General features: G+C 39.7%; 1 protein-coding gene across 34 annotated transcripts in view; it reads left to right on the plus strand.

Moving 5' to 3' along the window:
• Positions 1-16,061, plus strand: part of KCNMA1 (potassium calcium-activated channel subfamily M alpha 1) — a 668,230-nt gene that overhangs the window by 387,264 nt on the left and 264,905 nt on the right. For 3 of the 34 annotated variants that reach the window (XM_078391075.1, XM_078391077.1, XM_078391078.1), the window contains exon 1: positions 15,130-15,883. The exons of 30 other annotated variants lie outside the window; for them this stretch is intronic. In XM_078391075.1, the coding sequence (XP_078247201.1) occupies positions 15,673-15,883 (211 nt within the window). In that variant the 5' untranslated portion in view covers positions 15,130-15,672. Of the gene's footprint in view, positions 1-15,129; positions 15,884-16,061 lie in introns of those variants that run through there. One more of the 34 variants, XM_078391076.1, reaches the window with a different exon arrangement.

Raw genomic sequence — 16,061 nt, forward strand, 5'->3', positions numbered from 1 at the left:
AAAAACCTGCTTACGATATGAGTGTTGAAATTATTTTCCTATCTGAAACCATGAAACATGTTACCTTCTACACAGGATACACAAAGTATGGCCCAAAGATTTTATAATACGTGCAGGCTGCTCAGAAATTAGGCCCATTTCTGACATGGGGTGCCAGATTCCATTCGTCCAAATCCAGGTAGCTTACTGAGCACATTATGTAAATTACGGGAAGTTATTGACATTTTATATAAATATGTGTCTTATGCAGTTATGCAGATTAAGTGAAGCATTTTCCTTCCACAGTGTTTAAGCCTTGGCATCATTTATGTAGTTGTCACTTATATGAGAGGGGCAAGTATAGTGCAATGATTAAGAGTGGTGGATTTGTACAGTGGTGTCTTGACTTAAGAACTTAATGCGTTCCAGAATAGTATTCGTAAGTCAAAACATTTGTAAGTCAAATCAGCATTTCCCATAGAAATGCACTGAAACCCGATTAATCTGTTCCGGCTGTTTTTTGTTCTCATGTCAAAGCACGGTTCGTAAGTCAAAGCATTAGTTCCCATAGGAACTAATGCAAAGCCGGTTAACTCACCCTCTACCACTAGGGGGAGAATTTTTCTTCTTTTAACCTAATATTAACTTAGGTTTAAAAAAAGGGCAGGAAAGGAGGGAGGGAGGGAACAATGGGGAAAAGAGGAAAGAAAGAAAGAAGGTCATCAATGGGGCACACAGACCCCTCAGACAAAAGTTTGTGCTGTTAAGCACAAAAAGATAGAAGATAGAGAGAAAGAAAACAAGGGGGGGGAGAGAGTTTGGAGTCTAAAACACCTTTTAAACAAAATACCTTTTAAAATCAAACACCTTTTAAAACAAAAGAGAGGTCACACCACAGTACACAAACCGTAGGAGCCACAGAATCCAGCAACCATTATTCCAGCAAACAGACCCTCTCAGCACAAAAAGAGAGCATAGAGAGAGAGAGAAAAGACAATGGGGGAGAGAGAGAAACTTGAGTCTAAACTGCATTTCAGAGCAAACCAGCCAGCACAGCCCCTCAGAGAATATTTTCTGATTTTAAGAAAAAAAGACGATGGAGTCTAAACTGCATTGCCTTCCCAACCCCGGAATAAAACGCGAGACACTGATATGGGTTAAAAATATGGGCCACACTTTATTAATATACATCAATATACCAAACTTTTCATTCACAAGGAGGGGCCTGCCGTAGTGCGGAAACAGTCCAATGGTGTGAGTATCTAAATACTCCTAGGTCAATGAAAGGGTGAGTCCCCGGCCCCAGGCTCCAGCGACCTTAAGGATAGCAGGAACCTGGCTGGCCGCTAACAAACACCCCCAGACCTTGATCCCCCTTTATTTGAGGGTTGTCAGTCTGGAAGTGGCCCAGCGCATCTTCCCGCCACAGGCACTGTAATCGCACGATCCGCAGTGCCAGGCGGTAGGATGTACTGTTGGCTTACTTGAAATTACTGCGGGACCCACCGTAGATGCCTATTTTTTCCGCACTACCCATCAGTGTGACCGAAGCTAATTCCACCGACTTGCCACAAACCTCTTCTAGTGTGGGATAGGCAAAAACTCCCCCATCCACAAGCCAATCAGGATGAGGGCCAAAATTCCTATCCGGCCCCGTAACAGCAACCAGAATAACTCACACTAGAATTGGGGAGGGTGGGTGGGTGCCCGAAAAGAAGTGGGCGTTTCCAGAGGGGAAGGCCCTTTAAATACCTGGGCTTTCCCCTCCCACCTGGGGATCACGTGAGGCCCGTCTCGCGATATCCCGGGTGGAAGGCAAAGCCAGCTTCGCTGCTCGAGGTCCAGGGACCCTCCAGCGGCTGGATCATTTTACAGCCTGCCTGCACCAACAACCAGAAACGATTATTCAAGCAAACAGACCCCCTCAGCACAAAAAGAGAGGAGAGAGAGAGAGAGAGAGAGAGAGAGAGAGAGAGAAAGAAGACAATGGGGGGGGGGAAAGACTTGAGTATAAACTGCATTTTAGAGCCTGCCTGCACCAACAACCCACAACCATTATTCCAGCAAACAAACCACCTCAGCACAAGAGAGAGAGAGAGAGAGAGAGAGAGAGAGAGAGTGAAGACAATTGGGGGGGGGGGGGAGAGACTTGAGTCTAAACATTTTAGGTGTTTCATTATGGCTCTTTCTGAACTCAGGGGAGATTTAATAAGCTTTTGCATTACGTAGAACAGGAATATATATCCAATAACAGAAATCAAAAAGATATACATATTGTGTTGGTCATTTGTGTGAAGACTAGAACATCTGAACAGGCAAAAAGGAAAGAGGATATTATGGTTGTTGTGGGTTTTTCGAGCTCTTTGGCCATGTTCTGAAGGTTGTTCTTCCTAACGTTTTGCCAATCTCTGTGGCCGACATCTTCAGAGGACAGGAGTAACACTCTGTGCTCTGGTGCAAATACAGCCTGTAAAAGGTCAACAAACTGTTGCAAAGACTGTATTTGCTCAGAGACTGGCGATACGTTAGGAAGAACAACCTTCAGAACACGGCCAAAGAGCCCGAAAAAACCCACAACAACCATTAGATCCCGGCTGTGAAAGCCTTCGCAAACACAAAGAGGATATTACCTGTTCAGTTTGCATCACGAATTGTATCGGTATGGAATAGGAGGAATTAAACGCAAGTTGTATATTAAGCTTTTCAGTTCACATTCTGCAGTTCTCATTCCAAAGTAATTTAATCTTGAAAGTGACTGTGAGAGCCTTGAAGTATATAATTCTCTTCTCTGCTAACATTCTGCAAAGCTGCACTTGCTTTGGTGTCTTACTACATGAAGAAACAGTTCTTCATAAAGACAAAAATTGAGTGTTCTTTCCAAATGCCGTTTCATAACTTTTTCCCAAGAGTGCCCATTAGTAGAAATTAATGCAAGGCAAGATTACAGAGCAGTTAGACAAATTGTTTTTTTTTAAATGTATTATTAAGTGTTATAATCTATGAAAGTACAGACAGTGAGTATTCATTGCTGCCAATAATGTGAATCTTTTTGTTGTCTTCTAATGTATAACACAGAGAAAGGCGGGGAGAGGAGGAAAAAAGTGCTCTCTTCCCAATGCTGTATGCCATGTACAGATCTTTGGACAAGTCATGAAGACAGAATTTTGCATGGGCAGAAATGGTCCATTTTAGTTTTTGTTTTTTATAAAAAAGGGGAAGGGATTTGTTATAAATACATTCTGTGCTATGAGAGATACAGTTTTTTTTCTAATTAATATTATTTGTGTATCATAACATGAATAAGATCTCTATATGGCTGCCATTTTAAGATCAGGAATCCATGAAAAAGGAATCAAGTTAAAGTATAGAAATGGAAGATTTTCAGTTTCTCTCTTTCTGTGCAAAGATAACTTGCAAAATCACATTCCTACTAAGGATCAGTGTTGGGACTTAGGGTGTGCCTGCATTGGAGGAAATATGCGGTGCGATCCACTGTGAAGCTGCACCTGTGAAGTCAAGTTTCCCTGGGTGAATTTGCTTTAGCAGATGATACATAATTAAGCAACAAGAGGAAAGAAAATTGCCAATCTGAACTTGTTAAGGTGGCTCTACTGTACCTGACCAGATTTGCAGGAGGCATAGCTATAGTAGAGCTACTTTAACAAGCTGCTTCCTCCTCTCTGCTGATCTCACTTCCTCACTTTCGCTCTACAGCTGCTCTGGGGCACCAGCGCTGGCACCAAGCCTTAGGAAGGGGGGAAATAAACAGTCTGGAGACACAGAAGTGTTCAATTGAGGGCAGTTGACATCTCCCTGAGCATTCCTTTGCTGCTTCTCTCTCCACCTTAAACTAGCAAGCTAGGAAAGTCACCAACCTCCAATTACCCATTGCATCAGTTCAATTAGTCAATGCATTTGATCCTAAAAAAAAGTAGAGGTTCCACTGGCAGAAGGGGAAAGTAGAAAAAGAGAAAGACCTAAGATGAGATAGATTAACTCAATAAAGGAATCCACAGCCGTTAATTTATAAGAACTGAGCAGAATTTACTGGAAAAGACAATATTGCTGAGTACAGCAGTAGGAAGAGAGAAAGAACTTGACACGAGATGTTGTTGGTTTGCAAGATCCGATCAGACCTGTTAATGATGGAACATTTTGGGATTCATTAACTAATATAATCACCAGACGGGAGAAGTGACTTGATGGCACATAACATCTTTGGCGTTTTTATTTTTATTACCAAGCAATTGTATAGTGACAAGATGGGTGGAATGGTTGAAGTACTAACTACCAACTGGAGGCTATGACAGGATATAAGCACCTCAGCTTAGCTAACATCAAATGAGACCATCCCTGGACACAAAACAAAAAGCAGCAATTGCATGACTTAACAAGTGTTTCTAAATATTTATTCTGTATTCTCTTTTAATATATTTTAAAAGATATTTTAATATTTTGGGGTAATTTTTAATAACCTTTTTTATTTCAGCATTTTTTACAGCCAGGCACAGAACTCCTTTTTAAGCATAAGTCCCATAAGCATGTTCGGCCAGGTAGGAGTTAAAAAGTTAAAAGCTTAACTAAGAGTCATCAAATTGGTTCCTGATTGACAGGACCAGTTTGCCCTAGGTATGGGGTTCAGTTTGCCCTAGGTATGGAGCTGGTTTCCACTTTGAAAACTTATATGAGGAGAATGGTCTCAGAAATCCTGAGAGAATGTTTACTGAAAGTACTGAAACAAAACGTAATTTCTGTCTGTATTTCTAAAGTATAACACAAGGAAATACTTTGAATATACCCTATTAAATTGCATACCAATTCCCTGAAGATACAGGGTAAAATGCCCTCCTTTCTGGAGGACTGTCGCTCCATTATTTTCTTTTGACTGCTTCCATAATGGCTGTGCACTTTTACTGATCTGTAATTCTTCCTCACCTGTATAATATGTATCATCTGCCTGGCAAGCATGTAGTACATATGCTCAGTATTATAACAGAACTTATCCTTTGAAAGGCCTTTTTGAGGACCAACATTTCACCCCCAACAACATGGATTCTTTTTAAATTAAAAAAAAAGCAGGGGGGCCAACCATTCACATTGAAGATAAGCAACATTAGTCTTTTCCATTCAATTCATTCAGAAATAGATGACCCCCAAATAACCTCAGATTTAAAACAGGTCTTTTCTTGCTACCTGTAACTTCACCTAGCCTTCCTGTCTTTTCTAGTATATCTTGTCTTCCCATTTAAATTTCTCGAAAAGAATTCAATCTAGTATGTCTTGTCTTCCCATTATAAGCTCAAAGTATGATAGTCTGAGTTTAGCTCTGTTTACCTCTAGAGATTGTTCAGGCTTAATTTGATCTATCACTAACTCATATGACTTTGTGGTGATCCATGGAGTAATCTTCCATCCCCACATTTCAAACCAATCCCTTTTTTCTGGCAGTTTTCCTCATTGTCTATCTTTCACATCCTTAAATAATAATCAAGTGTACCAGAGTATAGGTATTTGTCTCCAATGACACATCCCTATGCTTAAGAAGCATTCCTAGTTCCTCCATAGCTTCCATCTCAAGTCACAGCATTATTCTGATTTCCTTTCATGTTTTTCTTTTGCATGAGCCAAAATTTGGACTTGACTATGTGGTCATCTAGAAATCTAGATTATTTCCAGTTCCTAGCATTCAAATTTCACACCCATTTTGTTTGCCTACCTGCCCTAGTGTTCTTTAGGTTTTGTACTTAACTTTCTAACTTTTTGTTGCTTCCATTAAGTCTTCTCCAAAAGTCAATTTAACTTGCTGTACATTCTGAGGTGTAGAGCTGATAACATCAGCAACTACAACCATTTTTTAAAAATTAAACATTTTCCCCTTGCATTCTGAGCCACCTGTGTCTCCTGAGTAGTCCCTTTCATCATCAGGAACTGATAAACACGAAGGTCACATTCAGAAAGTCTTTGCTTTCCAAAATTGAAGCTGCGAGGATGACTACAACCAGAGGTAATTTTCAGTCATTAACATTTTTGTCTTGTAGCTCTGAAAAGTTCCTAACAATGAAAGAAGGACAAGAAGGGAAAACATTAAATTTCCAGAAAATTGTCCTGGCTGGTGATATCATCAGCCTTAGCACAACAGAACTTACATGAACAGGATTTCAGCCATTACGTCCCTTCTATATGTGTTAGGATTGGGTCCCACATCAATTTTCACTGACATCTCTTGGTCTGGATAAAGAAAATTCTTTAAGCAACTGAATGCATAGAGGTAGGATGTGAGAAGACTTAGGTCCCTTAACTCAGTCTCCCCTTCTCATTAAAAATAGATATTTTAACACTTCATTTTTAATAGCAGGTACAATAGACATATAGATAAATATATATGCATGGCTAGTCTGATCAGTTTACTTTGGACCTTAAATGATTTTGACAGAATAATTAACTTAGCAAACGATAATGTAAAATGATTGAGAATGGCAGCGGCTGAACTTTTGAGTCATCCTGAATGATGGTCCTGAAGAAACAGGAGCTGATTAACTAGCATCATTTCCACATCGTGCTGCTGTGTTCCTGCAAAGAATTAATTTTGACTGCTCTGCACACTGTCATCTGCTAATCACAGGGACAGGCTTCTGGATCCATATGACATTAATTTTATAAAGCAGGAATTGGTGACAGCAGCTCTATGGGCCAAGAAAGATCCTTTGCTTATTTATTTTCAGTCCCTTTCATCTTTCCACGTAGTCTCTATTTATCTCACCTGGCTTCAGGTTTAAATCTCATATTATCCAGGGAGTGGTTTTCTAGGAAGGGGTCTGGGGGATTTTCCAGAAGTCTATTGGCTTCAGGAACTCATGATTGCCTTTCTGTATTCCAGTTTTGGCATATAATATTTGTGGAAATGCCAGTGCATCAACTAGGAATGCCACACCAGCACTTATACTATCAACAATTAAAGAAAAATAAAATACTCATATGATTTCAGAAAAATTTGTAACATTTGTGCTGATGGAAGCACACAGGGTAATAACCAGAAGCAGGAAAATTTCAGAGCTTCTTAAATTGAATCTCTGGTCTATGAAATTGTAGCAGCATAAGTCAGGAAATGGTGAAGCTAAAATGCCAGTTATTATTTAGTGTAGTGTGTAGAATGGTACACTTCTTCTGCACCGTTTAGGAGTTATGTTGTCTGGCTACTCTCCATGATTACATCTTATGTACAAATCAGGGACACATATAATGGTAGTAGATATTTTTCCCAGAATGCAGAAATGCAAAAAAACAAAAAAACAAAAAAACAAAAAACAAAAAAACCACTAAACATACATTGTTATAAAAGAGAACTACAGTGGTGCCTTGACGTACGAACTTAATCCATTCCGAAATGGTGTTCGTAAGTCAAAACATTCGTAAGTCAAATCAGCATTTCCCATAGGAATGTATTGAAACCTGATTAATTCATTCTGGCTCTTTTTTGTTCTTATGTCAAGGCACAGTTTGTAAGTCAAAGCATTAGTTCCCATAGGAACTGATGCGAAACTGGTTAATCCATCCTCTACCACTAGGGGGAGATTTTTTTAAACCTAAGATGACTTAGATTTTAAAAAGGGCAGGAAAGGAGGGAGACACATAAAGAGAAGACAGTGGGGGAGAGAGAGAGTTTGGAGTCTAAAACATATGCTAAACCCACACATTTTAAACTCACACATTTTACACCAACACATTTTAAACCAAGCCAGCACGGACCCTTGCAAAAACTTTTATGATTTGCAAGGGAAGCATGCAAGAACCATTGAAAAAGCACAGAAAACAAACGGAGCAGATCAGAAATGCAAAGAGAACGAAGCAAGAAAGCAAGGGAAGCATGTAAGACACATCAAAAATAGGGGGGAAATCCCAAAAAGCAAACAAACCCCCCAAGACCCATCAGAAATGGGGAAAAACACTCCAAAAAACAACCAACAGCCCTATTAGAAATGGGGGGAAAAACAAAAGACAAACAAAGCCCCCAAGACCCATCATAGCACAGAAACGTAACCCCCCCAGCCAAAAACCACGCTGCAAAAATACCCAGAACAGTTTTTAAAAAGTATAAAGCAGCACCTTACCTTAGCACTTACCTTAGCAGGCAGCCTCCTCAGATCGCACACTCTCTAACTGCTGGGACAAAAGAGCTACAAAGAAGCAGCCTTGTCACCACCTACAGTTAGCTATTTGAATTTCCTGCCCTTTCCCCCTGCCTTTTTTGTGTTTGTAAGTCAAAGCTCTGTTTGCAAGTTAAAACAAAATTATGTGAATGGAGCTGTTTGTAACTCAAATGTTCATAGGTCAAGTATAGGGAAAAAGTCACCTTGCATTCTTCACCTGAAAAGACAGAAAACTATTTTAAGAGCTATTGCTTCCAGCGAATAATCATGATATATTTGGTTTCTTTTTCTCCTGGTTTGTTGTTCTTTTTCCTTGCCCCCTCCGTTCTTTATCTTTACTGATGAATTTCAAAATAAAAATTATTCAAAAGGAAAAAAAAGGTGAATGTATCCCTGTGCTCAAAGTTTCAAGCTGCTTCTCTTGGACTGTGATATTTGGCTTGAAAGAAAACTGTTCCTTATAATCGATGTATCTATTGAACAGAGAAACAAAGATTGTTTCTATTTTTCCCCTTTTATCTTTCGGAGAGATGTTAGGGGTGCTCTTAAAACATATGTATTTTATCACTGCAAAAAGCAGTAATACCAAACAAATAACAAAATAAGTGGAGAAGAGTTAAAACTGTTCATTGTATATTAAAAACTATTAAAAGCAAATATTGTGGTAAATATATAATAAATATATGGATCAGAATCCAGCTGTGTGTTTGTTTTTATATGCATACAAAAAAGAGAGAGGAAATCCTAGCAGCTAATTGAAACCAGTTAACAAGGTGTTGGTTCCATGCCAGATCATGTAGGCATGGGACCAACATCTCATTAATTAGCTTCAATCAGTTGCTACTTTGCTTTTTTGCTTTAAAAATGGATAAAAACCTAACAGGACTCTGGCCAGAAAATGAAGAGCAGTAAAGATACTGTATAAAAATATACAAAGGAACCCAAGTATTAACAATCTTCTTTCAGTAACTCAGAAGTGGCGATAAATGTCCCCTAGTACTTCACTCCTTTGCAGCACTAGCCAAAAATTAACAACCAGCCAAAAATTAACAACTAGCCAAAAATTAACAACATTTTAGAATCTCATTTGTGTCTTGTTGCTTCATCCTGATACCCTGTCCATGCTTTCTTCTGTTTCCTCCCCATTAACTCTTCAGATGCTTTACGGTTAGAGTAATCAGTTATCTTCCATCTCTCAATTCCTCTGCTCTTCATGGGTGGTTTGAATGTCAGTAATGAGTCCTTCAGGACCACTTCTTTTTATTATAATTGGATGGTATTTACAAAAAGGACATTTTTAGACTGGAGATCATGCAGTCTGCAGATATGGAAGGAACATTTTCTCAGTTGGACATACAAATAGACTTGAAGGGGAAATGAATTATCTTAGAGGGCCAAACCTCCACACAGTTCTGGCACAGTGTTTAGGGGGGAAAAGATGTGCAAATTCCTGTAACCACTGAGTGCCTTCCTGTATAAAGCCAAGCTTTGCAGTCAGCCTTTCTGTTCCCTTGCCTTTCCCCCATCATTCCATCCTCTTCTGGTCAAACCTCTGTTGATAGTTCTGGTTTGGGTCAACATGGTCCTTGTGACTGTCAGATAAAATAGGAAGTTATGACGATAAACAGAAGACCTTAAACAGTAATGAATGAATGCCTATTATTTTAGAACAGCCCCCTCTATTGTAAACTTAGCTCACTGAGAAGATATACATTATTTGCCAAATTCCAGGGTTTTGTTGTTGTTATTTCAGAACCCTAACAGACGTATGCTTTCAAAATGAAAGCACATTAAAATACTATACAAATTATCACTTTAAGAGTCAGGCAAAAGAAGACAGAACTGCCAGAAAATGAATGAAGGAATGTTGTTTTTCCTTTAACTCTTCCAGAGGTAAATAGATTTCTCTGCTGTTCTGTTATTACAGCTCCATGAGCTTGTCTAGTCCATCATTCCTTTTGCCTGTCTTCTTATTTGACATGGACACCAACAATGGAAATTGTGCATAAGCAATTTGCCACAGCTTTTATTTGTTTACATTTGTTTTTATTGTTCTTTCCTTCTGCTTTACGGATGCACAAGAGAAATCACCAATGAAATTCTGCATGTACGTTCATACATTGAGCTCAGAAAAGAAATATGTCGAGTTTTGTGTTTGCTTTATGCTTTTATTGCTTCTCACAGATACTTCTCCGTATTGCCAAATAGAGGTGCTGAAGGGAGGGCCAGGTGACAGGACATTCAATATAAGGAACATATAACTATACCTGTTTCTATCAAATTTGGAAATCAAAATGATAGTATGATAGGTTGTTAAATCACTGGTGCGGCTACATAAAATGAGACTGTGTAAATATGAAACCAGCTGACTGGATAGTTCGGTAGAGTGGAGCACCTTGTGGTAGTGCCAGGGATCAGAGGTTTTATTCTCTACCACACCTCTGGGGAGAAGCTGGCCTGTGAAGCCTTGGGCTAGTTGCACAGCTCTCAGCGCTGCCAGTAAGAAGTAATGTTAAACCAGATCTTTAGAAAATCTTGGGCATTGAGGTTGGGGTTGATTGCCATACGTTGGGATTGGCTTGATAATGCGTTCTTATTAAAACAGGAAGCCCAGAGAAATGCCAGTGGGAAAGAATTCCATAAACACCAGAGTGCAGAACAGTCTGGGCTTTAGATGCTTGTGTGCCTCTAAAGAGAGCTGTCAGGTGCACCTGTGTGTGATTGTTCTAGGCTTAAGTTGGATGCTGGGAGTTGCAGTCTGACCCATCTACCAGCTTCCCCCCCCCCCGTCAATCTTCTTAGCTCTAAATAGAACCGCCCCACACTTGACAGAAAATGTGGCAGAGGGACCAAGTCAGGCACCCACCTCAAATCAAAATGTGGATAGGTTAGTGTGCTTTTCCTTTGATCCTGTCACGAGTGGCCCTATGCCTGGCATTCTCTGTTATCTAAGCGGAGAAGTGGCCATTTTCTCAACATTACTCTCAGAATTGTCTGTGCAGAAGCTACTTCCACTTTCTAAGTCCTGCCACTTTCTGTGACCAGGATAGAAGGAATATAGATAAGGGCAGTAGGGATGGAAATCTTCACTCATATTCTCACAAATATGAATGAGAAACTAAAACAATTTATCTCTGCTAGGTGAGACTTAAGCATTCTTCTACATATTTTGCATGTTGGGACCCCTTTTTCTTTTCCAGAAAAAAAATTGCCGAAGTGATTTTCTACAAAAATGCCTTGAATTTGAGCAAACTACAGTTTTTTAATGCAAAATTACATATTTTTGTGCAAAGACTTTTTATGTGAAGCCTACCTTTTGATGTTGTTGTTAACACCACTCCTAATGCAAAAGCCCTGATCCTTGTGGTTTTGTGTGCTGGGGGAACTAAAGGGCTTAGGATTCTGTGACTCCTGTCCCATTCTCTCCCCCCCCATACACACATGCATGCTCATGCGCACACACACACACACACACACACACACACACACACACACACACACACACACACACACACACACACACACACACACACGTGGAAAAGCTTTGAGAAGACATTTTTTGAGACACGCAATAAATATTCAGCATCCTGTGAAGCCTGTGGACATTTGAATGCCTTCCATATACTCAATTCTTCACCAGGCTGGCAGAATGCTGCTGATAGGATGTGACTATTCAGTGAGCTTCCTGCACTTGTGCTGGGGCCTCTGCTGGGCTAAGGGCCATCCCATTGGCAGGCCTCCTTCTCTTCTGGGAGAACGGTTGCCCCTGTTTCCTATTGTATGTCATAAAAATGATTGATTCTAGTAACATAACTAGTTTTAGTTAGGTAAATTGTGTATACTACCACATTCATCAGTGCTTCTGGTTGTGCCATCCTCATTCTTTTGTACTGTAGAATGATATCTGTTTACAGGTAAGGTGAGATGGTGGGTCAGAGTGTTTGAGATTTTGAATCTCCACTGTGCCTCTTAGGAGAGGGGCTAGCTGATATCACCCAGAGTGTGTTATGTCTGATGGGGTTGCATGCCCTCTCACCTGTGTGCATAGTCCCAAACCACCCCTAGACGTAATATGCTTCTGAGTACTTTATACTAGGAAAACCTAGGAGGGTTTCCATAGGTGAGAAATCCACTTGAAGGTGCATCATTATTATTACAGATACTAAGACAAACTGTGAAATTACTGGATTTATCTTTGAATTTCTTTGTATACCTGCAGAAAGATTGCCATTTAGGACTAGAACGGCAATGTTGGTAGGGAGTAATAGCTACACTGATCCAGGGTATCTCTGTGAGATCCATTTTCTTGTTGGAATAATAAATATTCATACTCTGTGTCATTCTGATATTTTTTTGTAGTAGATTTGAATATATTGTTCCAAAATTGGTGTCCATGTATGGAGAGAATATTTGTTGCTTGATGTTATGGGATGTGTTGCATTCTCCGGGTTTCACTTGACCACATGCATTAGGAATAGTTCACTTTTTGCCTCTTCCCCCCTACTTCACTCTCTTTTCCTTTCCCTCATTTTACTCTCACAAATCCTCACATTTTTCCCTTCATACTTTTTAATTTTAACTGTTCATTTTCATGCTGTGGTGTAAAAATGATAACATCAATTTCAGAGACAGAAAACAGGAGCCACTGAAAAGTAAATAAGAACAGCAGGAAGGAATGGAGAGATCAAGAATGACCTGCAGAAAAACACCCATAAGGAAAAGTAATCAAAATATCAAATACACAGAAAGTACACAGCATAGATCAACGTAGTGTGTGGGGTCCACATGATCAGATCCTGCCATGGAGCAAACTGCAGCAAAGCAAAACCTAACACTAGTTTGGAGGTAGTGCAAAAGAAAAACTCCCAGAAAACAGTGCTTTTGTCCTGCTTTGACTCTGTTGGTACAAGTTTCAGCCTTCTGTGGTGTGTTCACACATTTGTGGTACTCATATCATGGGAGAAAGAAAATTTGAATGCTAAATGTGGATAGGACCTTACTTATGATAAGTATAGCCAAAAGACACGTTTCCGATCAGAAGGAAGTGTCTGTGAGCCACACATAATAGCTTCTAAATCATCTTCAGTACGACTCTTGTACAGAAATCTGGCACTGTGCCACAGAATACCAGAAATAAAATCCTCATTATTACCGTACTTTCTCTTTGTCTTATCTGGAGATAGCTAGGAGCTTAAGCTTCCATGAGAAATTGTTTTGAGGAATATTGATGTGAATTTTAATGTGCTATATATGCATGGAATAGTAGCCCATATAAGTATGCTGAAAGTTTCATCCAAGATAATATGAAAAAGACAGTTTCATACCAGCTAGAATAAAGTGCCACGTCTTTCGCTTGATGGGCAATTATTTAATCTCCAAAATATAACAGACGGTAAGTTTCAGTTTCATTAAAAATTGTTGTTATTCCCATCATTTTCACTTCATCCATCTAAATGGTATGTGCAACTGCAGCCAATGTTCTATCAGCAATTTCAGGTTAAATCACATAAGTTGCAGTGGCTTCTTAATTAGTGGTGATTGGCTACTGCAACTTACTTCATTTCACTTATGCATGTGTAAATCACCAAGGGGATTCTTTGTGTGAAAACATACAAATGCAAGTGACAGCTCTTATAAAGAATAGGAGCATGCTTTGCCAGCAAAGAAGTGTGGAGAGCCCTTGAAATCAGAGGAGAGGATGAAAAAAAATAAATGGTAGGTATATCACACATAGAGCAGTTCTTCAGTAATGAAGTAGTTCCATCTTAGTAAGTGAGGATGCATTTACTTTGATAAACAGCCTTTGTAGCCTCCAACATAAAATATGGTATTTCTGGAAGAAATTTAATACCACTTGAGAAAAAAGATGTGAATTTACCTTGCAGGGATGCATTGGTAGCCTTCCTCCAGATTGATATACCTGGAATGATCCTTTCCCAGGAACATTCAGCTGATGCCAGGAGGAGCTGATGCCAGGAGGAGGGGACAGGACTTTAGAGGAAAGAGATATATGCCATGCCACCTGCACACACATACATTTAAGCTTTTGCACAGTGGAGGATGTCACTTGACTTTTGGACATTGAACAGGAGGGAATCCTGACTTGCTTTTCACTCTGGTAGCAAAATACCCTGGTTCAGCCTGGCTCTTTCAGCTTAGGAACTCCAGAAGAAAATAGATCTGGTTTTAATGGCATTAAGGAGAGAAGACAAGACATTTTTGTTACTTCAGCAGACTCTAGCCCAGTCCCCACACTCAACTCAGAACATATGGGCATTCTTAGCCATCAACCAAGCGTAAGAATGAGGAGTTTGCTGTTCAAGAGAGATTAGTGCCTATGTGTACTGGAGAAAGGTTTTCTCTCCAGCTCTTCAAGAGGGACTACCTCGCTCCTGAGTACAGATGCACAATAAGGTTTCATACAGCTGGACAGCCAGTAGTCACTAAACCCTTCTTTTTGGTGAAACAGACGTACGAAGTAAACAGTCCCCTGAATTAGCCTAGTTTAGAAGATTTCAAATGACAGTTTTGGCAGGAAAGTGGAGCTTCAGAAAGAATACTACATTTGAATTCATAATGGATTATACAAATCAGTATCTGACAGCTGTGCCCAGGCTTAAATTCTGTGCTGTTACGAAAGAGTAATGCTCATTTAAAAACACCTTGATTATCATTATCTTAACCTGAACACTTTGGGATTGGCTTGAATTTGGAAGCAAGAAATATGTGAATACTGACCATAATCATAGAGGATATAGCATGTTTATACCTACTTCTTGTTCTAGCTTAAAGTATTTGATACTTCACTTGTCATTAACTGAGGATTAGTGGACGTTGCCCCCTCCCCAATTCATAAGGACTAAATCCTGTAAGAGTTGACTGATTATCTGACCTCCCTGCAGTACAGGACTTTTAGCCTAACACAGGACATGCAGTGTTGTCAAAGGAACAATTTCCATGACAACCAAATACATTTTGTGGGTTTTGCAGATCAAAGTATCTCTTTTCTACAAAATAATAGTCTGTATTTTTTTTTTCCTCCAGCTGGAGAGGAAGCAGGTTGGAGGGGATAGGAAAGAAGCTTACATGGTAATATCCGGATAGGAGATGTCTTTTAAGCCTTGGCTTTGTACAAATCAGAAGAGCATCTGCAGAGACGGTCTTTCTGCCTCGCCACTTCAGCTTTGGTGGCATTCCCTGTATTTTAGGGAACAGAACTGAAGATGGAATAGAACGTGGTGTTCTCATTTCTTCTCTTCAGGATGCTCCCCCCCTGGCTATGCTTTCTTTTTTGGTACAACAACAAGCTTAAATCCTGTCATTTCCCCATGCCTTTTCACAAGAAACGTATTTCCAGCATAGGAGTCTGATTATCAGCAGACTCTTTCTCTTTTCTAAAAATATAATTTTGGATTTTTTTTCTTTTTTAGTTTTAGTTTTCTCTTTCCTCCCCCTCAGCCCCCCCCCCCCACTCTGGTTTTGCCTTGAATTTGGGAAATACTGTTGTCAAAATTCACTCCATCACTATCCCTGAAGTTCTGCTGTGATGATTCCCAGTAAGATTTTGGTCTACCACAACCCCTCTGGGGGTACACGGACGGAAACATATAAAACTACCAGACGTCGCAAGAAGTCTCATGGAGATTTATTCAAAAATGGATACAGAGTTAAAACTGGGCATAATGTCCCTGAAAAAGAAGAACAACATACTTTCCGGCAGACCTTGGTGTCTTGTTATAGGGTTGGCTCCTACTGGGGTAAGGAACATCCAAAGTGTTTTTCTGTGTCCTTGCCCTCTGTGATTTTATCTCTGATTGATTTCATTTCTTGTTTCCATCTATTGTAATAGTAGCACAGTGGTGATTTTCTTGTTTTCCAAAATGCAGTTTTTGTAGTTGCTTTTGTAGCAATAATTCAGGGCCCTTCATCAGTTTG

The sequence above is a fragment of the Pogona vitticeps genome, chromosome 3, assembly GCF_051106095.1.
Source record: "Pogona vitticeps strain Pit_001003342236 chromosome 3, PviZW2.1, whole genome shotgun sequence".
Lineage (NCBI taxonomy): Eukaryota > Metazoa > Chordata > Lepidosauria > Squamata > Agamidae > Pogona > Pogona vitticeps.